The sequence below is a fragment of the Eleginops maclovinus genome, chromosome 2 (assembly GCF_036324505.1).
Source record: "Eleginops maclovinus isolate JMC-PN-2008 ecotype Puerto Natales chromosome 2, JC_Emac_rtc_rv5, whole genome shotgun sequence".
Taxonomy (NCBI): Eukaryota; Metazoa; Chordata; class Actinopteri; order Perciformes; family Eleginopidae; genus Eleginops; species Eleginops maclovinus.
In genome coordinates, this window is record NC_086350.1 from 2,794,111 (window position 1) to 2,816,914 (window position 22,804).

General features: G+C 40.9%; 2 protein-coding genes across 2 annotated transcripts in view; one reads left to right on the plus strand and one right to left on the minus strand.

The window, feature by feature from the left end:
* The window catches only part of cttnbp2 (cortactin binding protein 2), an 80,867-nt gene extending 68,153 nt beyond the window's left edge, over window positions 1-12,714 (plus strand). The window contains 13 exon segments of the mRNA XM_063877110.1: window positions 3,154-3,233; window positions 4,264-4,350; window positions 5,765-5,864; window positions 6,113-6,265; window positions 6,341-6,513; window positions 7,643-7,729; window positions 7,731-7,822; window positions 8,608-8,843; window positions 8,996-9,232; window positions 9,452-9,503; window positions 9,618-9,717; window positions 10,433-10,534; window positions 11,663-12,714. Coding sequence (XP_063733180.1) covers window positions 3,154-3,233; window positions 4,264-4,350; window positions 5,765-5,864; window positions 6,113-6,265; window positions 6,341-6,513; window positions 7,643-7,729; window positions 7,731-7,822; window positions 8,608-8,843; window positions 8,996-9,232; window positions 9,452-9,503; window positions 9,618-9,717; window positions 10,433-10,534; window positions 11,663-12,013 — 1,850 coding nt within the window. The 3' untranslated portion in view covers window positions 12,014-12,714.
* A 1,229-nt stretch (window positions 12,715-13,943) lies between these two features.
* cftr (CF transmembrane conductance regulator) overlaps window positions 13,944-22,804 on the minus strand; it is a 42,993-nt gene continuing 34,132 nt past the window's right edge. The window contains exons 21-27 of the mRNA XM_063908276.1: window positions 21,981-22,081; window positions 20,582-20,812; window positions 19,085-19,240; window positions 18,840-18,929; window positions 18,321-18,493; window positions 17,690-17,795; window positions 13,944-16,780 (exon numbers count right to left, since the gene is read on the minus strand). Coding sequence (XP_063764346.1) covers window positions 16,565-16,780; window positions 17,690-17,795; window positions 18,321-18,493; window positions 18,840-18,929; window positions 19,085-19,240; window positions 20,582-20,812; window positions 21,981-22,081 — 1,073 coding nt within the window. The 3' untranslated portion in view covers window positions 13,944-16,564. The remainder of the gene's footprint in view (window positions 16,781-17,689; window positions 17,796-18,320; window positions 18,494-18,839; window positions 18,930-19,084; window positions 19,241-20,581; window positions 20,813-21,980; window positions 22,082-22,804) is intronic.

Here is a 22,804-nt window from a genome sequence, read left to right on the forward strand (position 1 = left end):
ACAGTTCACAATGCATATAAAGCTACCCAGTGTCCGAACTACGGGGGACTCGGGGGATCCTAGACCCCCTGAAACTGACACGAGATCCCCCGAAAACATGATTTGGGAAATGTTGGGGGGTCTCTAAAATATCAGTCAAGTCAAGCGCAAGCGCCCCCCCCCCCCCGAGAGAAAAATGGGACCCCCCGAAAATCTCGGCATAGTTCGAACACTGAAGCTACCGAACAACCAGGTTTAGTGCTAAAGAAATAACAAGAAAAAATGCAATGCGGGTTTTTAACGTCCTTACTCAAAAGCTGTATTTCAAAATAAAAGTCCCGTATATTATTTAGTGTTAGGTAAAACTTAAAAGTCCAAGTGTCAAGTCAGTCAATAAAAAATAGAAATGTACCAATTGCAAAATATGTCTATATCTAAGTAGGGCTGTCAGTTAAACGCGTTATTAACGGCCTTAACACACCTTCCTTTTAACGGAACTATTTGTTATAGCGTGCGTTAACGCGTGTGCGTTCTTGACCCTCGGCCCGCTCCGTAGTTTAAGAAAATATCAGGAAACCATGGTAACGTGGTGGATCACAGCAGAAACACACTACACACGGAGAAAGAAAAGTCCCTTCTGAATGGAAAGTTGAGCTACAAAGCCCTGCCGGGTGGCTGTCTCGAACAGACCGAGGTAATATGTACGTGCTGCAAAGTGAAGGAAGTTTCCTCCGGAGTTCGCCGAGTTTAAAATATCACTCGCTGACCAAGCATAGCGCTGACTCAGAGACCCCACAGAGGACAACGTGACAGCTACATGGTGGCTACAGACTGTAGGTCAGTGAACACTGTGGAGGACGAGGCTTTTGGTATTGTTTAGCCTTTAAAACAACATTTTTAGTTTGGTCAAAAATGCTGCTTTCCCGCTGGTAGCACACCTTTATTAATTGAACACGTTTTAGGGTCATGACATCATAGGACATTTTGACATGTATCTGATAAACTTGGGAAACAATTGAAGGATGCATCTATAATAAATATTGTAAATAGTTGCAGCTTTTTTCGGCTTCAAAAAGACAATGAAAGCACTGCTTTTTATTCTCGCCTCTCCTTTAAGATAAAGACAACATAACTTTCACTTTATTGATCCCAAATTGGGAAATGTTTTCATGTAAAACATAATTAGAAATAAAAAAGAGTTGAAAATCTACAATTATAAAATAGAAACATTAAAATAAAACAGGAGTAAAATATATATAAGATACAAATCTGACAAATTGAAGTTTTATAACGTCAGACATTCAAAGCTTTATTAAAAACCTGCTCAGACGCTCACCAAAAATACTTGTTTTTGTAGCGTATCCCCATAATACCTAAAGGAAAAGACCATTTTTTAAACCATTATTAAGACAAACCTGGGACTAAAGCAGGTGGGGACATGAATCCAGGTCATGCTGATGATAACAGTCATGTATTTAATGTATAGTAAGTCGTACGCTTCTCTGCGATTGGACGAATAAAGCATTTTGGATTCCCGAAAAGCAGCAGCAGAGTTTATTCTAATCCTTTCCCAGTCTGCTGGAGTGCTGCTGCCTCCGATCTCTAAACGGCTTCATCTCGTCAGTGAGTCAGAAAAGAGAATCTGAACAATAGTCTGACTGCAGCCAAACCCTCCGTCTCCTCTCCTCTCATCCATCAATCACTCCTCTCTGTTCTGCCTCTCTCTGCGTCTTCCTCCATCATCGTCTTCATCTTCCTCGTGACGCTCTGACTCAGGGTTCTGTATCGAGCGGCTCGGCCTGGAGCCAGATCCGTCCTGCGCTTCAGTTTTCAGCCTCACACTCAGCAGTCGCTCTCGCAGGCTCCAGGGGAAATAAATGTACTGATAAATGCCACGATAACAATCAAATATTTATAGAAATTTGATAAAATGGCTGATTTATTTTGATCATACCACAGAAAACCCAAACAAGTTGCAACGTTTTTATGTGATTATTCAGTTGCTTTCTGGGCAATTTGAGGAACTATTACATTACTCAACATTCATAGGATGGGTCCTGGAAAGAACTATGTAGAGTAATTCAGTAATAATTATATATAGGGAAAAAGTTAAACAGAGACAACACATTATTTACAAGTTAGGTTACATTTCCAAAGCAGGAAACATCCGTATTTGAGAGGCAGATTACAGCATTTCTGCCATTTTTGGATGATATACTTCTTCTAATTACTTATATTACTGCAAAACTATTGATTATTATCACTCAAAGTCGAAGGGGACGTCTTAAAATGTCTTGGAAATCCCCCAAATATTTAGTTAATTATGATTTAGAACAAAAAAAAACAGGTAACGTCAGCATTTGAGGCTGAAAACTGCATTTTCTGAGAATTCAATGATCAGTCGATTTTCAGAGTAACCACAAGGATCATAAGACGAGTTTTATACAATTTATTGACTTGTTAATCAAGGGAGGCATTTAATATCTTGTTTACTCTTGGAAAAACCCAATGTTATTCAATATAATATGATATATAACAGAGAAAAAGCAGGAAACGTCCGTATTTATGAGGCTGAAATCTGAATTTGCTGCCATTTTTGGATGAAATTCTACTTCTATATTAACCCTTAACTATTGATTATGATCAGTTGGCTATGGATCATTGCAGCTACACACCTGGATACTAAAGTGCTGTTTTAAAATGTCTTGTTTTGTCATGGAAAACCCAGTTTAATATGATACCAAACAGAAACAGCAGGAGACATCCATTTTTGAGAGGCTGAAAACTGCAACTTTTGCATTCAAAATAAATTCTACAATCAATCAATTTATTAATAGTTGGGGAATATATGTTGCATGCAGGGCAATGCAACTGTGAATACGATGATTTTAATCACGGGAGGCATTTAAAGTCTTGTTTTATCAGGAAAAAACCCAAAGATATTCAACAGCACGAACGTCCGTATTGAAAACAGCCTGTTCATCAATCAGTCGATTATTCAAATATTTCCCAATCATTTTCCATCCCAGCTGTTGAATGTTTTCAGCGTTGAACCTGCAGCGTCGTAGTCTCAGTGTGATCTGAAGGGCACCTTGCTCCTGCAGCTGTGATGTAACTCTGAGAGGATTGGAGGATTCGTGGTGTGAATTTCCCGCCTGTGTGTTCCTCTGACAGGTCTGTCTGAGTCGTGTCTCGATGAGTCGGCTCTGGAAAGCCTCTTCCCGCTGCCGCTGCTGCACAACTACGTCCGCCTGGTATGCACACACACACACACACACACACACACACACACACACACACACACACACACACACACACACACACACACACACACACACACACACACACAGTTAAATAGATGCAAACACACACAGAAAGCACTGCGAGGGATTTGGGGATTAGATGAGTAAGACGTCAGGAAATAAGGAGGAGGCTGGAAGACTGCAGGAGGAGAATTGAGAGGCAGAGGAAGTGATGGACAGATAAAAGGAAGGAGATTAAAGCAGCAGCTGCAGCGCCCCCTGCTGGGAGACAAGGATAACACATTTACATTTCCACAACCTGCTGCAGCGTCTGTACCGTTAATTAATTAAACATATATATAGATTAGACAGTTAGCGGATGCTTTAATCTCCAGTCCGACAGTCAGATATTTAAGGAAATTAAGGAAATATAATCTGCAAGTGTTAGTTTTTTTGTGAATGAATGAATCCATTTAATCAATTGATAATAAATCCATAGAATATAAAAAGTAAAGATGGATCTAAATAGAAGGAAACATAGCAAGAAAATATATTTCTAATTTATCATTTTGGTTCTTAATATTTGTATTTTTTTATGGATCGACTCATTAATCAACAATTACTTTAGTGAGGACGTAATTTAAAATCATGGTATTTATTATTAATATTATTATACTTACATTATTTGTTTTTTTGAAGATGGTACCTTCCTGATTAATCAGTTCATATATAGTTAATTGATTAATTGGGATTTTTTTCCGTAGCAAAGACATTGCACATAATGAGACAAATACAAATAGCAGAAAATAAAACAAATTGAAATATAAACAAAATAGAAAATAAAACAGAACTTAAAAGTAAACTATATTAAGGTAAGGTATATATACTCAATTAAACCTCAAAGAAAGCAAGTTCAGTGCTGGAGTGAACATACCATGTTACTGTGAACCACTGGACAAGGAGGAGCTTAATATTATGGTATGTTTCTAAATACTTTTGACCCTTCAGTCCTGCTAACTAACCCCACCTGTCCGTCTGTCAGGTGGAGCAGTATGGAAACCTGATCTTCCACGGGCTGGAGGGCAGCTGTCTGGAGTTCATCGCTAACCTGGTGGCTCGCTGCATCAAGGTGCGTTCACAGAACCAAGATCCAGGAACCTGTAACGCCTTTAATGATGGAGGATTACGTGCAACATTTAAAGAGAAATATTCATCTCAATGCAGATGAATGAAACTTCATCATGGCAGGGACATTTTTACTCATAGCCACAACTGAAGCCTTTATAAAGTCATAAAAACGAGGCTGATTCTTCCTCACTAGCTGTCCTACATTAGTTACAAATAATTATAGTTTTTATTAGGGCTGAACGATTAATTGCATTTGCGATAATATCGCGATATGACAAAATGAGATTTTCCAACCGCAAAGGCTGCGATTTGACTTGCGAGCGAGCCGAGCGGAGCCGAGCGGAGCCGAGCGAAGCCGAGCAGGCAGGGAAAGAAGTCAACGCTGCGCTTGAACCTGTTGCACAATGGCATCAGGCTCGTCAGAAGAGTGCACGGCTGGAAGTTTGGTACCAAAGAGGGGCGGCACGTCAGTTGTGTGGAATTATTTTGGCTTTAAAAAGGAAGATGCTGCACAACGTCAGGCATTGTGCAGAACGTGCCTCGCTACTGTTGCTACCTCACGAGGTTCACGATTGATTTATTGCTTGTGTTTGTTGAAAAATACATGAGAAGAGGACCTTGATTAACAATTGCATATTAAATCGCAATTAGATTATTTTCCAAAATCGTTCAGCCCTAGTTTTTATTTATTTCACAGATGCATGTAGGCTTAGTTACATTTAAATAAGTTCTACCAATGCAATGTATATATATGGACTTTTACACACCCTTATGTGCAATGATTTGATGTCAGGATATGTTTTTATTACATAACGTAAGCAGAGGAAAATCCATTCTGCTTTGTGCATCTACAGGTCAGGAGAACTGTCCAACAAATCTCACACTGTTCAATATTTATTTTCTCCCATGTTTGACCAAATAAATAAATAAAATAGAGCTATTTTTGGGTCTTATGGCCATCACTTACCACTCAAAGGGAATAACTGTCTTTTGTTTAATATATAATCTGTATAATAATATAGCAATGATTGATATTAAGTAGTATGAAGGAGGTAAGAGAAGAACTTAGGTGTTAATTAATATATAATATAACGCAAAGAGACTTGAAAAGATAATTGACATTCATTTATTTAGTATTAATTTACTCAGAATACAAACACATCTTTCTTTCTGCTCTATCCTTTTATAATAACCTATAATTGTAACCTATGTATTCAACTGAAATACTCCAGCGTTTATTCAGAAACGGAGGAGAAAATGAAGGATTCTTCCTCTCGGCTCATTCACATTCTCCTCCCGCTGCACAGTAGTAGTAGTAGTAGTAGACCTCTTTGTTTCCATGACAACGTGCTCCTGTCTTACCCCTTACCTCCTCCCCCCCCTCTTCTCTCTCTCTTTCTTTCTCTCTCCTCCAGTCAAAGCAGGAGATGGGGGGGCTCGGCTGTGACGTGGTGAGGGTGGAGGTGGACGAGAGCCTGACCAAAGAGCAGCTGCTGGAGACCTTCATCAGCTGTGGTACACACACACACACACACACACACACACACACACACACAAACTTGACCGTTTTATTTTGACCTTGTGTTTGGATAAATATATTTATGCTATTTAATTAGATTATTTTATATTCTTACTTAAACTTCTTACGTTAAAGACATATTTTATTCTGAAAATGAGCATCTGTCAAGAATCCCAATTTTCCGTCAGTCATTTTGGAGGACTTTAGCTCGTTCCTTAATATAAAATCTCCTCTCCTGCGTCAGGTTTCCTGGTGCCTGCGGGGGAGTCGGGCTCTCCCTGTGTGCTGGTGCTGCTGGAGGGTCTGGAGAGAGCAGCGTCCCTCAGCGGCCTGATGGGGGACCTCTGCCACAGCCTGGACAGCCGGGGCTCTGCGGCTCCGCTGCATCTGAACACAGGTGCGTCTCTGCTGCTGACATCAAATCTGAACAAAGGTACGACTGCAGAGTAATGAACTCCCCCCCCCCCCCCAGGTCTGCACCACTTCTCTGAGGGCAGCTTCCTGATCGCCACGCTGTCGCGGCCCCGCCTGCAGGGCCCCGAGCTCCGGCTGCAGCAGCACTTCCGCTGGGTGACGCTGCGCTGGGACCAGGAGCCGCTGCAAGGCCTGCTGGGAAGACACCTCCGGAGGAAGCTGCTCCACAAGGTGAGGGGGGGGGGCGAGATCCAGCTGCTGCAGACAGATGTTCACTGCTGCTGTGTTTTCATTGTTTCCAAACAGCGAGGGGAGGGATCACCGGTAGGAGGAGCTTTAGTGGTTAACGCCTGCGAGGATAGACTGCCTTTATCAAAGAAATATACAGATATTCATTTAGTAGTTTAAAGCGATCCAATGTAGCATGTGTACCTTAAAATAACAGCTTGAAAAAAATTGAGCGGCTAGAATGACTTTTAATATGACGATTTGCCTCTCTTTCATGCCCATCGGGGGTCTGAGGTGAGATAACTGCGCTATGTAACTTTGCTAGACCGGGCCGGGAGATGAGCGGAAGTACTTCGACTTGCTTTCTGGCACACCTACCGCAATAACAAATAGACCCCCTCCACGCACCCAGGTATAAGGAGAAGCAAGCGCAGCATTGTCAGTACATCATCATGGCAGAGGCACCGAAGAAAAAGAAGACGTTGACTGATGAAGCAAGGAAGAGAAAGAGAGAGGCCGACAGTGTCGTAAACGTACATTACCTCCAAGCCTGTAGGGGGAGCTCCATAATGGGCTTTTTGACAAGTTCCGTTGGATCGCTTTAAGTATTTTTCTCTTAATTTTAGGACTAAAGTTTCTAATTTAGTCATTTAAATTAGAAACTTAAATGCCAAAAAAGGTTAAAATGAGTAGAGATTAAAATACAGTATAATAATTGATTGGTTGTTTCAGAAAATGACAATATAATGTAAAATATTACAAAACAAAATGAGGTTTTAGTCATATTCAAAGCTACATTTACCATTCCAAAAATGATATTGGTAGTCATTTAATTGTAGTCCTTTTTTCATTTGTTTATTTTAAATGGTGGACTTTAAATTAACAATGCATGTAATTGAATTAAAGAACTAAATCTGTCTTAATCCATTTTAGCATATTTCAATGTGAATCCTCTTTGCTTTCTGTTCCTCGATATATTCCTATTTTCTAAAGCGAGCATGTTCGACTGTTGAGGAAATAAAAAATGAACCTCTTTTTAGTTCCTGCTCTCTAAGGTTCGTCTTGTTTTATCAGCAGGACTGAAACATTCAACTCTCTCTTCCCCTCTCCTCCCTTCTCCTCCCTCCTGCAGACGGGGTCCGGTCTCTGTTCCCCTGCCTCCCCCCTGCAGCGCTCTGTGCTGTGGGTGAGGGACGTCTGGCAGCAGCTGAACGCCTGTCCTGTCTCGACTCGGGACCCCCGAAGCCCTGCTGGGGCCCCAGCTCTTCCTGTCCTGCCCAGTTCTGCCCGGCAACACACAGGCTGTCATCAGGTGTGTTTAGGATACATGATGTAACCGCAGAATAAATTCAGATTAATCACGTTACCCTCTCACAACCTATTCATTTGGTCTTAAAGTTGTTATAGTTGGCTACCAGTTATTATATGTTCAGTTTACCGTGAGAACCAGAGAGATTTTACGAGGTTTCTGAGGTTTTTTGTAAAAAATGTTGGGGTCAAATTAAACTGTACAATTTATTACAAAAATGTGTGTCATATATATTTCTGTACATGATTTTGTATCTTGTTGTACATATAACATACTATGATTATTTCTTTGTTCATGCTGTCATTTTATATTTGAATTGAAATACTATACAAATATTCCTATAATTATTATTACAGCTTTTTCCCTGAATTTATTTTAAAACTATGACATAGTTTTAAAATACTTTATGCCTGATTTTTATTATTTAAATATCATAATTATTAATACGGCATAATAAACATTTTTTCGCTGTTTTCTTTTAGAGATTATACCATACGACTTCTTGATGATTTTTTATGGCACGTTTATTTTAATTTTATATTTTGACATTTTGAAACTTTGATATCTTTTTTTCTTAGATAGTTTTATTGCATTATGTACATTTCTTATCTTTTTTAAACATACTATGTACACGATTTTATGTGAACATACGCAATATTTAAATACAAAAAAATGGAATGATGATATTTATTTATTTTTGTGCATTTTTTATATATTTTCACATTATTTATAAACTCTAATTCAACTTTTTGTGACCTCTTTAAGGACGTTTATATGTGTGTGTTTAGGTGGCTGTCTCGCCTCTGGAACGCCGTGGTCGTGCCCCGCGTGGAGGAAGCCGTCATCGCCCGGGTAACGGCCAGACGCTCCATGACAAACTCCTCTACTTCCTCGACGCCGTCGTCGCAGAGACCGTCTCTTAGCAACAGCGGGCTCAGCGCCGGGCAACAGGCCGTGGTGAAGGCGGCTCTCAGCATCCTCGTCAACAAAGCGGTGCTGCAGGGCTGCCCTCTGCCCAGACACGGTACGGATACTACTGCGTACAAATACTCTAGTACACGAAGGAGTACTTCATTCAAAACTTTAAGGGACTCCTCATGCATGTTCTGAAAAACACAAAAGAAAGGATGAAATGAAAACATGCTGATCTGTGTTTATCCCCTTCATGTTCTGCAGAGATTGACAGCTACCTGCTGGAGTTTAGAGGCGGGACCTTCCCTCTGTCGGCCATCAGCTCCTATAAAGGAGGAGGAGGAGGAGGTGGAGGATGTGGAGGAGGTGGAGGAGGAGGAGGAGGAGGAGGAAGAGGAGGGAGGAAGGGGCGTGACAGTGGAAAGCTGAGACGCTCCAACACCAGCCCCCGCAAGAAGGGAGGCCCCTCAAATTGGAGCTCCGGAGGCTCCTTCAGAGAGGGTGAGAGTCAGACCCTCCTGGAGTCAGAAGATGATCTATTCTATTTCCAGGAAGTTTTGCTCCAAGGTTTAGGTGTAAAAATCAGCCGGACTGGTCTAATGTCAACAGCACATTATGTAACGTTTGACTTAAACAGCATGCATTCCCTGTCTTTACAGATCTATGTGCAAATAAACATGAATAAATGAAGACGTTTGTCTGTCTGTGTTTGTGTTGCAGGCTCACTGTCCAGCTCTGACGTCAGCTTCATCCCCAACGGCAAAGTCCAGAGGTCAGTCTGCTCCCTGCTGATGATTACTACGAGGAGAATTCATTTTCTTAAATATTACATGGGTATAAAAAGGTAAAACATGACACTAAATGAATTCATTCCTGGTGTTTTCAGGGAGCCTACAGGTCTGTCCGTGTTCTCCGACGACGAGACAGATTTAATCCGAGAGCTGCAGACCATGTGCTCCAGCAAGTCAGAGCCAGACATCAGCAAGGTACACACACACACACACACACACACACACACCAGACCAGACAATACATTTCCAGTGTTTGAATGTACGTGTCTGTCTTGTCATTATTTTTTACAAACCTACCATATGTACCTGTTGCCGGGCAGACTCTGAGTTGTGTCTGACTTGTTTCTGCTGCCCCCTAGTGGCAGATCAGAGTATTAAAACAGCATTAATTCAAAGCACTGCCACTGAGTGTCTCTGTCATCCAGCCTGATAAAAATACACTTCCTCAGAACCGCTCTGCTTTAATTATACTGCTGTTTCCAAACACTTTAGGTCACATGTTTTGGCTCTTTAATTCCCCACTGTCATCCTCCTAAATGTAGAGTAACCGTGGTGATGACATTCACCTTAAACTAGCTCCTGTGCTGTGTGAAATTAAGACTGATTTTGGCTTAAAATAAAGTATAAACCAGGAACTTTTTCAGTGCATTTAGCAGCTTCAGAGGTAGGTGTCTTTAAAACATTGAATATAATCTGAGAAATTATATATTTACAGAGTTTGGAATCCACTGAAGGCTTTGTATAAGATATTTCATGATGAAAAACACATGGAGGATTTGCATTCATTTTAAATTAACAAGATCCTTCAAAGAAATACTACCAACCATGGCAAAAACAAATCCCCTTTCTGTTTCAAACCTTTAAAACGTTTCCTGCTAATCTCAGATCTGCTCTCGCTCTCCTCCCACAGATCTCTCAGACCAAAGACGACCTGATCCTGTTCTCCAACTCCTCCTCCTCCCCCCAGAAGGCCGAGCAGGAAACACCCGTTCAGCAGCAGCGACCGCAGACGGTGAGGGAGGGGGGGGGGGGAGTTCATACAGTGTACATCAATGACTGACAGCTTGGAAATAAATATAAGTTAACCTGTGTTGATGCATCCCAGCACTGAAGGGAAGCAAAATACAGAAAATAAGACCTTTTTAAACAGTGGCAACAGGATTATATCAAATATCCCAATATTTTTCTACCTAATAAGCTATACACACACATGAGCATTTAGATGAATACACATCAGTAATGGGGGGACAATAAGTTGGGAAATTACATCCCTTTAAAGTAATGCAACTCGCAAAAGACGGAACTTGTTAAATGTTAAACAATATTAAAATCAGAATCAGAAAGTCTTCATTTTTCGTTACAGGAAGGTGGAAAGTGTAGATAAAAAGGCAAAATAAAACGGACTGCACTTCAGTATTTTTGGGAGTTCTTTTTTTGTTCTCTGTAGAAAAACATCACCATGTAATAACCTCTGGCTCCACACACTGCTGACTCATATTTAGATGAACGAGTGATTGTTTTGTCCAAGTTCTAATCATGTGTGTGTTGTGTGTTTTTAGCGTTACCTCACACATAATGGTCCTGTGCTGCAGTCGCAGTTGTGAGGGGGTGCTGCTGCTAACTTAGTCTAGGCATGGCAGATACATTATTCAAGACCCACAGGCCTGAAGGGGCAAAACATTATAATATAATTATAAAATAGAGAGACGATATAGTTATACCAGAACATATTTTATTTTAAGCCGGCACTCCACCACGATATTAACATTTCACTTCCTAGATTTCTAAATATTGACTTTATATGTTTTATAGGCTCCAGGATTACCTGAATGAGTTAAAACAAAGTTTCAATTTGAAATTAATTTTGTTTAGTAAAAATAATATTTCATCTGTGTCACAGTGACATCACTATGTAACACGCGCGCTTCTATTGGCTAGCGCTCCAGCACATTGTACATGATAGGCTAAGGGGCGGGACATCTCTAAGCGGTTGACAACAGAGCCGGCCAGCTGACCAATCCGAGCAGACTGGCAGTGTGAGACAGGTTAAGGGTTACAAATGTCACAGTTGCATTCTGGGAGTTGTAGTTTTAGGTGATTGAAATGTCTGAAGCTCACCTGACTCTCTTCCTCCCCACAGACCCTCATCCCTCAGTGCAGCCCGGTCGCCGTGCAGAGCAGCGAGCGACGTTCAGGCCCCCCCCGCTCCAAATCCCAGCTCCCGGTCCCCAGCAGCAGCAGCAGCAGCAGGCTGGGGGGGCCTCAGACCCGAACCTCCACCTCCACCTCCAGCAGCAGCAGCAGCAGCAGCAGCAGCAACCGAACTCCCCCGATCCGCAGCCGGACCCCCAACAGCAGCAGAACAAAGCAGGCGCCCCCCCCCAGCAGCAGCAGCAGCAACAACAACTACTACCGCAACAACAACATGAACGAAAACAGCCAATCACACGAGGACATCTGGATCCTGCATGAAAACAACAACAACAAGTAAACATCCTCCCCCCCAGCTGTGAAACCCCTCCCTCCACGATGTAAAGACTACGACGACTCTTTGACTTTTAGTATTTGTACTTGTTATGCGTACTTGTTACACTGTACTGCAGTTGTGTACTTGGGGACCACAGTTTTATTCACAGTATTTGAAGTATTTGTTTTGGTCTGGTGAAGGAATAAAAAATAGAGGAAAGGTTACGTTACTGTTGCCTTATTCCAGGGTATCGACCTGCTGAGGACGGGACAGTAGTTGTAAAGTATTTAACTGGTGGAGACTGTGCTGACGCAGTATTTCTGTGTACTTATACTGCGCCGAGGAGTAACCGAACGTGTTTTTTGGATCAAAGAAAGCAGGTTTCAAGTTTCTTTTTATGGCTATTAAGTATTTTGAGAAGTGTTTTATCTTTAAATAGGTTGGTTTAAATACTGTTGAGATTAATCAGGGTTTTACCAAATATATTTGTAAATAAGAATTAGTAAATGCTCTATAGATTGGTGTACGTGGTATGACGCTTGTACAGTGACGATTAAAAACCTTAAAGCTGAAAAAAAGTGAGGAGTTGTACATAGTGTTTGTAAAACCAGTTTCTGAACCCTCCACTTGTTTCAGAGTGGAGCGGCCGTGGCAATAAGTAATAGATCTGTAAAAATCACAGGATGTCCTTTCAACTGTAAGCCATAATAAATATTTTAAATGCCCATCATTTCCCCGAGTCATGTTTGACCCCGCCTGAGTCATCATTTCTTCTCTGCTGTCAGACACCACTCTTTTTACTGGACACTGTTTATATAAATACAGGCCTTACAGAGCACCAGAAGACCAAAAACAATATTAAATATGAACTGTTAAGTCCTAGGGTAGGTTAGAGGATAAGATAAAGGTAAGAGGTTCTTTATTAATCCCAAACTGGGAATGTTTGCGTTGCAGCGGCGTAAAACAAAACAAGGCAATGCACATGTTTAGAAATGAAAGTAATTCTATAAATACATAAACATCTCAAGATACAAATAGGAACCAGCATTAGTGAGTCAAAAAGTGCAAGGAGTGGAATATTAAATAGATGTAAAATGAACAGTGTGAATGTTATAGTCCAGTTAAGAAAGAGGAAGTCCCTTTTGATGTTTAAACGTTTATCAATCTGATGATCAATGGTATGTTTATGACCTATCAGGGTCTTAGTTGTCCTTGTGTTAAATTAAGTTTTAAATAATGTTCAATGGGAGCAGGATTTTAGTTTTTAAGCACTGTTTTTATTCTTTTACTTTTATTTCTGTGATGCAACCTCTATAATAACGTAGCCACCAGGTGCAAGATCAAATGACCCGCCCCGGTTTCCGGTGAAAACAAGGAATGGGCACCAAGCGGAGGAATAGGTTTCATTAAGACTGAACGCTGCTGTGTCGTGCATTGTTCGCCGGGCGGTAAAAGAGAAGATCTGTGTCTTCCGGCCTCCAGAGAGAGAATGAAGATCATGAGGACGGGACCCGGTCTGTCAGTACATGTACGTCTGAGGGACAAGAGTATAAAAGAATGTGGATTTCTTTTTCAGTAAACCAATCAGGAGACTGTACACAATTTAAAAGGTCCTTTTCATTTTCATTTTCAGGTTCGTATTTGTGCTTTAATGTTCAAAAAGCTCTTCATGTTTCTCATACTGCCTGTGCTGCGTCGCCTCTTTTCACCCTCTGTCTGAAACCAGAGCCCAGTCTGCTCTGATTGGTTATCTGGTCGGCTCCGTTGTGATTATTGGTCAACCACTAAGAGAGGTCCCGCCCCCTTAGCCTGTCACGTACAATGTGTTGGAGCGCTAGCCAATAGGAGCTAGTGATGTCACCATGTTCCGGGTCTTTGGGCAGACCATTTGGATGCACAAAAACATGAGTGATGTTTACTGGCCTTAAACTAAAGAAAGACAAACACAGAGAGGTTCTTAAAATCTTTAGTTTTACTGGAAATATAGTTGATTGAACAAAAACATTTATACATTATTCTGGACATCAGTGTCCCTTTTTCCTATGAGTAAGAAACAGCTTTGTTCTTAATTTACTCTGTAAAAAAAAAAGAAAGTCTCACAGTTCACATATCGAGGCGTTTCTCCACGGTACCTTCATTTTACAAAACTACTATACAGTATGAAACACACTCTTCCCTCAACCAAAGAAAATAAAGTTATGTTAGAAAAAGGATTCCAGTTTCCGAGGGAAGTGTAGATGAAATCAATCCTAAATGTTTGCATTTGTACAGCTCTGGAAAAATATACTTTCACATAGAAAATGTATTTTTTTTGTCTCTTCTGTAGTATCAAGTAACAAAAGGCTGAAAAATTAAGCGTAACTTGTTAATAAAAGTCACAAATGTACATGTTATCAAAGATGATCGTGTTTCCTCGCTGTGAGTACCTCAGGGTGTCTTTAAAGTGCATACAGATAGTTATTACTCATTATACAACTGTTCCTGTTGACGTGTTCACGAAGATACTGCAGGATGAGACCGATAGCAGAGATAGAAAAGCACATATTGAGAAGGTACTTGAACGCAACACAGACGAAGCCACCGTAGAAGTCTTGCATCCTTCATTTCCTGTTGCATTAAACTGATCTTCACTTCCTGTATATACTGTAGCATTTCTGCCCAACAAAGTCTGTATAATAGCTTCTTTTGCTAAGAGATAAGATGGCACTATTTGGCTGTTTTGATGCTTTTTTTAAGCACTTTGGCGCCTTATTTACATTTAAAGAAGACAAAACTGTGCTTAATAAAAGGACACATGGGTTACAAACAGTGCTTATGGTTTTCCTGCCATTAAAACATAAATGCCCATTTTCGGGGGGGGGGGTTTTAATGCATTTTGGCATCTTTTTTTGAAAAATAGAAAAAATATCAAAGTATTTATCCAATAAATTTCTCATCATCTTATCACACCAAATCTGCAAGTTCAAACCACTGATGTATAAAAAATAGCGCTTGAGCTGGGTATTTATATCAGTTTGTACCAGCCAAACAAAAACAATATGACTTTAGACCAAACAGAGAGGTCAGAAACGTTATCATTAATAAATAGTTACGGCAAACTGAAGCTGAGCAGTTTGTGCATATTATTAGTTAGGTTGCATTATAATTAGTGACTGATGTGTTAATTGAGAGCTCCCACCACACGGAGCAGTTTGGGGTTCAGTTTCTTGCAAAGGATGCTTCGACATGTTTCCAAAGTCAGACTTCTACAGCGGCTCCTCCTCTGTGTTAACTCCAAACTAAAATATAATCTAGAGAGGCTAAAGGCTCCGTGGAGAAGGAGCTGGTTGTTCCTAGTTAAAGTCCCTTAATTGAAACAAATCCAACATTTTCTTTTAAACATTTCGTGCTTTTTTAAAGCAAATGAAACTTTTTGGCCACCTTTTGATGATTATCTGAACAAACTGTGTCCAGCCAAGCAAAAAGCAGCGGAGTTAAACCTCCAGAGGCACTTCAGATCAACAATTAGGAGTCCAGGTATTCACACAGACCCAGACACTTTCAGATGTTACCATGTGCTCATCCATTTCAGAAGTCTAGCTCTGTTTCTGGGAGTAAGAGCCTCCTTCACAGCGCTCCCTGCAACACATTCACTCACATTTTATGACAAATTTACAACAAAAGCTGCACCTATCACACAGCCTAATCTCCTAATCCTGATTCCCATACATTACATTTTGACTGACGGCTCTTTAAAACTCGCAGACGTGTTATTGCATTGAGCAACATGTGCTGTTGCTCCTAAATGTATTGTGATCTAAACCTTGAAACTCTACACACCTGATTCATATTCATGTAGAAGTGTGTGTGCAGGACATTTACTCCTAATAAGGTGTGTGCCAAACATCCTTTACCACCTTTTATATCAAAGTCAATCTCTGTGAATCAATGAGGTCCACATACAGCTTCTGTATATGTGACTTTTAACAGCTGTGTGTTTTTGCTGTGTTTAACTGTGTGTGTGCTGCTTCATGCTAATTTGCATGAGTGTGTAAGGATTAAAATCTGCACTTCGTTCTAAATTCTGGATCTTATTCAACTAGGATACAGTGTAAATAGAGCCTTCTATTAAATCAACGTTTTGAGATGCTTTGTGACAGGTAATGTGGCCAAAAGTGTAGAGCTCTTATTGGATAAAAGTACATTTCAGGGACAGTTTTAGTGTTTAAGCTGCTGTTTGGCTGGTAATTATGGGGATTATGGCTAATATATGTTTAATTTTGGCCACTTTGAATATCCTGTTCTCATACTGTGTGCAAAACCTCCTTTTTAGTTGTGCTTGTGTCGCTACATGCTAATTTGCATGTGTGCATGAGAGTTAAATCTGGATATTTGTCTCCAATGATCCAGTGGAGCTGTTCTATTGAATAAAAGTACATTTCAGGGTCAGTTTTAATGATTGAGATGCTGTTTGACTGGTAATTCGGGCTCATTTTGGCTGAAAAAGGTTTTCTTTTGGCCTCTTAGAATTATAACACTTGATCAAGCCCTTTTTGTTTTGTCCTTTAGAGTGTGTGTGTCTGTCAGCCTGGCCTGTTAGAGGCGGGTGTCCTGGACCTCGTCCTCGGCCTCCTCCTTCAGAGAGCAGATCTTGGCGGGCTGTGGCGGCGGCCTCTTGCTGGAGTTGAGGCGGTGCAGCGTGGGGAAGAGGCGCAGGCGGTCGGCCGGGCTCATAGCCTGCTTCAGGTGGCTCGTCTCGTTCAGAAGCTTCTGGAGGGAGTCGTAGCTCTTCATGGAGCTGCCCTCAATCATCTGCACAAACGGGGGGGGGGGGGGGGGAGTTTGTAATGTGTTTATCTAGAACGATTCTGTCTATGTTTAGAGATAGTAATTGTAATTTACAATTTGCATGTTTTTAAATATTTTTGTAGTTGGAACAATTGGACATTTGTACTTTAACTTCTACATATGTTATTTTATTTGATCTTTTATTACACCTTTCTTTTTCTTAAAATGTTTGTATACATTTCTGTATTCTATTTCATTTAACCCTTTCTTTGAACATGTTACTCTAAATATTTTTATTTGATTTATTTTGATATTTTTTTGTATATTTTGGCTCAAACTTCTTATGATTATGTTAACATTTTCATTCTCTATTTAAAACCTTTTTCTATTTTATGTTATTTATTCTTAATTGGAAATCTTTACTTTAACTTCTTATATTTAGAACTCTTTTTATTTTTTTATTCTAAAATGAAGCAACTGTCCCGAAACCTAACTTCCCCCGGGATGAATAAAATATTGTGATTCTAACTCCTAAGATTTCTAAGATAAAAGCTCACTGAAGGCAGACATTTAGCAGGAAATTATTTTCAAGGCTTGTTATGAACAACTTCATGACTGACTGGTTTTGATTGCGTAGAATATCCTGAAAAAGATAAATGATATAAAACATTAAATGTTTACTTCGTGTGAGAGTTAATGTGACCCATGACTTTCCCTCTGTAGGCATGTTGTTTGTACCGAACAAAGCAGCAATATGTCCACTCTACAACCACAGACAACAACAAACACACCCAGCTGGTGTGTGTGTGTGTGTGTGTGTTTCAAATTGCCATGACTGTTACCGAGACACAATTTAGACAAAAAAAGTCTGACTTATTTTGATTGAAAGGGTAAAGAACGTGCAGAAAATCCAACATTTATCCCAAAACTCACCAGGAATGATTGACACTCGAGCAGCGGCTCCACTCTGTGTTCTGAGAGGATGACGGTGCAGCCGGAGAACGCGTGCTTCAGCGTCTTCCTCAGCACCTGTAACGTTCTGCACACACACACACACACACCATCATTAAACTGCTAACACACATTAGCATTCCCGTTGAGGTCAACATGAAAGAGCAGGCAGCCTCAGGTTAAACTACATTGCTGATTATGTGCTTCATTTACCATAATGAAGCCCCCACTACACACATGGACACACACACACACATGGACACACACACACAGTTGTACAGTACGTCAGATTTACTGTAAGAGGTTTTGTGAGATTGTCACCATATGCAGCGACACACATGTTGGATTTGGGTGACTTCTGCTGCCACACACACACACACACACCCACACACCACACACACACACACACACACACACACACACACACACACACACACACACACACACACACACACACACACACACCCACACCCACCACACACACAGTTGTACAGTACGTCAGATTTACTGTAAGAGTTTTTGTGAGATTGTCATCATATGCAGCGACACACATGTTGGATTTGGGTGACTTCTGCTGCCACACACACACACACACACAACACACGATACGTACATGGGGTCGAGGTAGGCGGAGGGCTCGTCCAGCAGCAGGATGCGGGCCTTGCTGAGGATGGAGCGGGCGAGGCACAGCAGCTGTTTGTGTCCGTTACTCAACACGTTCCCCCCGTCCTCCAGCTGGAAGTCCAGCTTATCTGGAAACTGCTCGATCACCGACTTCAGACCCACCTGCACACACAGAGGACACCATTTAACTTAGAGATCAGTACAACGACCAGCATGGAGGACAAAGGATTGTGTTTGAATCTAAACAACGAGGTTAGAAGACACTGCATGGCCAACACTATGAACGTTTCTGATGTTATTTATTTCATATTTTCTTTAATATTTCATTTTTACCGGTATTTTAGGGTCGTAAGAAGACTTCCAGGAAAAGCGAAGCTTGAATATCCTCCAAAAAACCTTCCAGAAGTTCTGTATCTAATTCATTGATGAAACATTTCTAAACAGCAGTTGAAACGAGGAGGAGGAAGATGAGGAAGAGGAGGAGGAAGAGGAGGAGAAGGAGTCTCACCTCTTCAGCGACTCTCCACAGCTCCTCATCGCTGTGACGGCAGTGAGGGTCCAGATTCATCCGGAAGGTGCCGGTCAGGATAAACACTCTCTGTTCAAAACACACAGAGAAGTGGATATGGAAGATGCCCTTGAATAATGTAGACTTAACTAAAAGAACATCTGTATCATAAGATTTTCCAAACAGTATTTGAATTGAAACCAGCCACATCTTGTATGCAGTGTGTAGTTGAGAGTCAGCGTTACCTGTGGCACGACCCCGAAGGCCTTCCTCCAGGTGTGCAAGGAGACGGAGCTCCAGGAGACGCCATCGATGGAGATTTCTCCGTCAGTGGAAGCGAGGCGCAGCAGAGCGGAGAGCAGGGTACTCTTTCCTGAACCTGTCCGACCCAGCAGACCAATCTACAGACAAACACAACACAAATGTATACATTTACTGTAAAAAAATAACTCATTTCTAGACTTCAAGTTAATTAAAAAGCCTCATTTAAAGTCAAAACACACACAGGCTAAGGTTGTTACAAAATAAAAGTCCATCTCACCATCTTTCCATCTCTCTGAACTAACTGAAAATGGTAAAGGGCTCTCAGGCTATGTTTCTGGTGATGCTAAAATGAAGTAGTCTGGTTTGGAAGTCACTGATGATTGAAGTTGTAAAGCTGCCGTTATAATGGCTAAAAAACGTGCTTCTCTCTCTCATTTCCGACGTTTCATTATTGTCATATTAGGAATATTTATTGGATGTTGTCTATGCTGATACAATTGTTGTTTAAGTTACTAGCTTGGTCAGAACTAGCATCTCTAAGCGCTAAGCTAACTCGCTAAGCTAACTCGCTAAGCTAATTCGCTAAGCTAATTCGCTAAGCTAATTCGCTAGCTTTGGTAGAAAGAAATGTGCAGTATATAAAGTGGCAGAGCTAAGCAGTGTGTATATCCTTCTGTATGAAGGGGGGATAAGTGTGGATATGTGACTGGATATGAAAGAAAGGTGTCAGACTTGTGCCTGCAGCCTTATTGGATTTCAAAACAGGAAAGCACTGATCAGCCTGAGAGGCAGTTAAAGGGTCAGGGAAAGGTTAAATCAAGAGGACATAGGAGAAATAGACTGACGTATGTTCTGCCCACATGTAATTTGTATAACGCTGCTTTAATCCATATGTCTAACACTGGATCAATTGATTATGTGCATGTGAAAGGGGTCAAACTCACAGATAATGATTAGCATTTCTGCAGTTCGCTCTAGCTCTAATGAGGGATTCAGACAGAGCTCGTTGTGTTCTCATTGCAACTTTACTGCTTCAGTCTCACAGCAGTCTTTAGTGTTGTGCCCCGATGCCCCAAAAACAGATTCTCTGTCTCATTTTTTAAAGTTATTTCCTATAATTGTGATAGTATATGCACCGTGTACTTTTCAATAAACCTGATTCAAAATCGTATTTTGATGAGACTAAGAAAAAGTATTTAATTAGAGGTAAAAGGTACAAATGTATGACCCCTATTTTATAGCTTTAGATTTAGGTTTTTAGATATTTTATAATTTATTTCTGACCTACTCCTGCAACTTATTTTCTTAGATTGTTTATGTTCGCACCAACAGACACCAAAGCAAATGTATTGTATGCGTAAACCTGGAAATAAACTTGGTTCTGATTAATTTATCTCTCACTAAACAAGTCTGCATCATTTTGTGCTTGTGTTTTTAACAGTTTGTGAGTATAATGAATTAAACCCCTCAGGACTCACGCTCTGCCCCCCCTCCACGGAGAAGGAGATGTCGCTGAGGACCGAGCGTCCGGCCTCCGTGTATTTCACTGTCAGGCCCTGGACGTCCATCTGTCCGCGGTTGGGCCAGCAGTCCTGAGCGTGCGGGTTGTCGATGACGAGGTCCGGGCCTCCTTTACCTGCAGGCTTCCCCGGCATCGGCTCCTCCGGCGGCAGGTCGATGAACTTGAACACCCGATCCACCGAACGCATCTGAGAGGAAGGGGGAGAGAGGGTGAGGAGGGCTGTGTGTGGCAGGGAGTATCCCATGGTAAATACAGTTTGCTGCTGTTGAGTTGTTGAGGTAGGAATATCCCAAACATGTTCCACTTTTTTCTTGTAAATGTGCAATTTTTCAGTCACTGATGGCTCTTATCTTATGTCCCAGATTTCACTCTGTCTTCCCTCTTGAATAACCCTGAACAATTTGTACATATTGTACTCAAATTGACCTCATTGCAATATTTCAAATAGAGTAAATCAGCTGTTGCTATTTGGAGCAGGAAAAAAAAGTGCAATAAGTGGTCTTGTGTTATTAAATTGATCCACCTTTATTTCTAAATAAAGCATGTTAAAACACTTGAATTTACATCCTCGTTAAGCTGAAAACCGGACTGTGTAATTAGCTCATCATCAACGTTGGTGTAATGAGAAAAAAGGAATAAGAAAATGTATCTGTGGTTGAAAAGGAGGTTTCAGTAACTACTGTTACCATCACTGAAACCTCAGAGTGAGTCACTGTTATTCGTTTCTGTTGTATTAAAATATAAGCCGTACTGTACCATCAACCCCACCCCCAAGTGTGTGTGTGTGTGTACTGTACCGTCCTGCACTGTGATAAGCTCTCTCAGATCCACTGACTAAATGTGAGCTGAAAACAAACCAATGGACGGGTATAACAGCCTCACAGTCTTTAGTTTCTTTAATAATCAGCACTGAGGAACCTGCAGATTAACCTTGAGCGTCTACGATACGAATAAGCAATAAGGAGGGGTTACGTGAACAAGACGGATGAAAAAGATGGTACATCTGAACTCCATACAAACAATAATTGGAAGTGCAACCCACTCATGTACAGACTTTTAAAAAGTCTACTTGTTTTTGGAAATAAGTAAGGATATACAGAATAATTGTACTTTTTCTATGAATAATAATTAATTAGGTGGACAGATTTGGCTTCATAAGCACAATAAAAACAAACCTGTTCATCAAAACCTCCTCTAGAGTGTGTGTGTGTGTGTGTGTGTGTGTGTGTGTGTGTGTGTGTGTGTGTGTGTGTGTGTGTGTGTGTGTGTGTGTGTGTGTGTGTGTGTGTGTGTGTGTGTGATGTTTCTTTAAATTAGTTTAATGGCATTTTTTCTAAAATGTGTTAACCACATACCAGTCCATCCACAGTGATGCTGGTGATGACGGCCCATTGGAAAGTCCCGAGGATGAGCATAGCGAGGGCCACGATGATGCCAACCTCCCCTGGTTTGTCCTCTGAAAATATACACAAACACACACACACACTCAACAACATTGTCCAATCACAGCTGCTCTCTGAAGTCACAGCAGCAGTCAGGTAAGAAGCTCTGCGACTCGCTCTATTGGAAATAATGAGCTGTGAAATGAGCCTTTAATTTGCTTCTAACATAATCACAGGCTATGACGCAACACATGTTTATATATGTGTGTGTGTGTGTGTGTGTGTGCGCTTGTGTTTTCAATTCATTTAATTGAACACACACACACACACATGCTTCCTGGCATGCCAGCACTTTTGATCGGTTTTCATTGAAAGACTGTGTGTGTTGTGATCCTGATATCTGACTCTACACACACTGTAACACACAGATAAGACTCTTCTCCACTCGATACACTCAGAGGAAATAATAAGGTGTTTACTAGCTCGCTAATGTACTGATTCAACATGTCTTCTCCCGTTCCTATGCGTGTGTGTGTGTACAAACTGCTACTCGATCCTTTAAAGGCTTCACCGACCAATGACTGAACCCTTTGTGCAGTTTTTGCTCATTTGAAGCAACAATCCCTGTTTTTATATGAAAAATAATTTGTCTTAAGGGGTCTTTATCCCAGCAAATACCACAAAGTATATCTTGTTCTCATATACTCAATTTAGCCTTGAAGTTTTATTCTAAGGGGCTCAACTCTTGACAAATATCCTAGAAAAAATGTGCCTTACACCAGTGGAACGGGGAATAG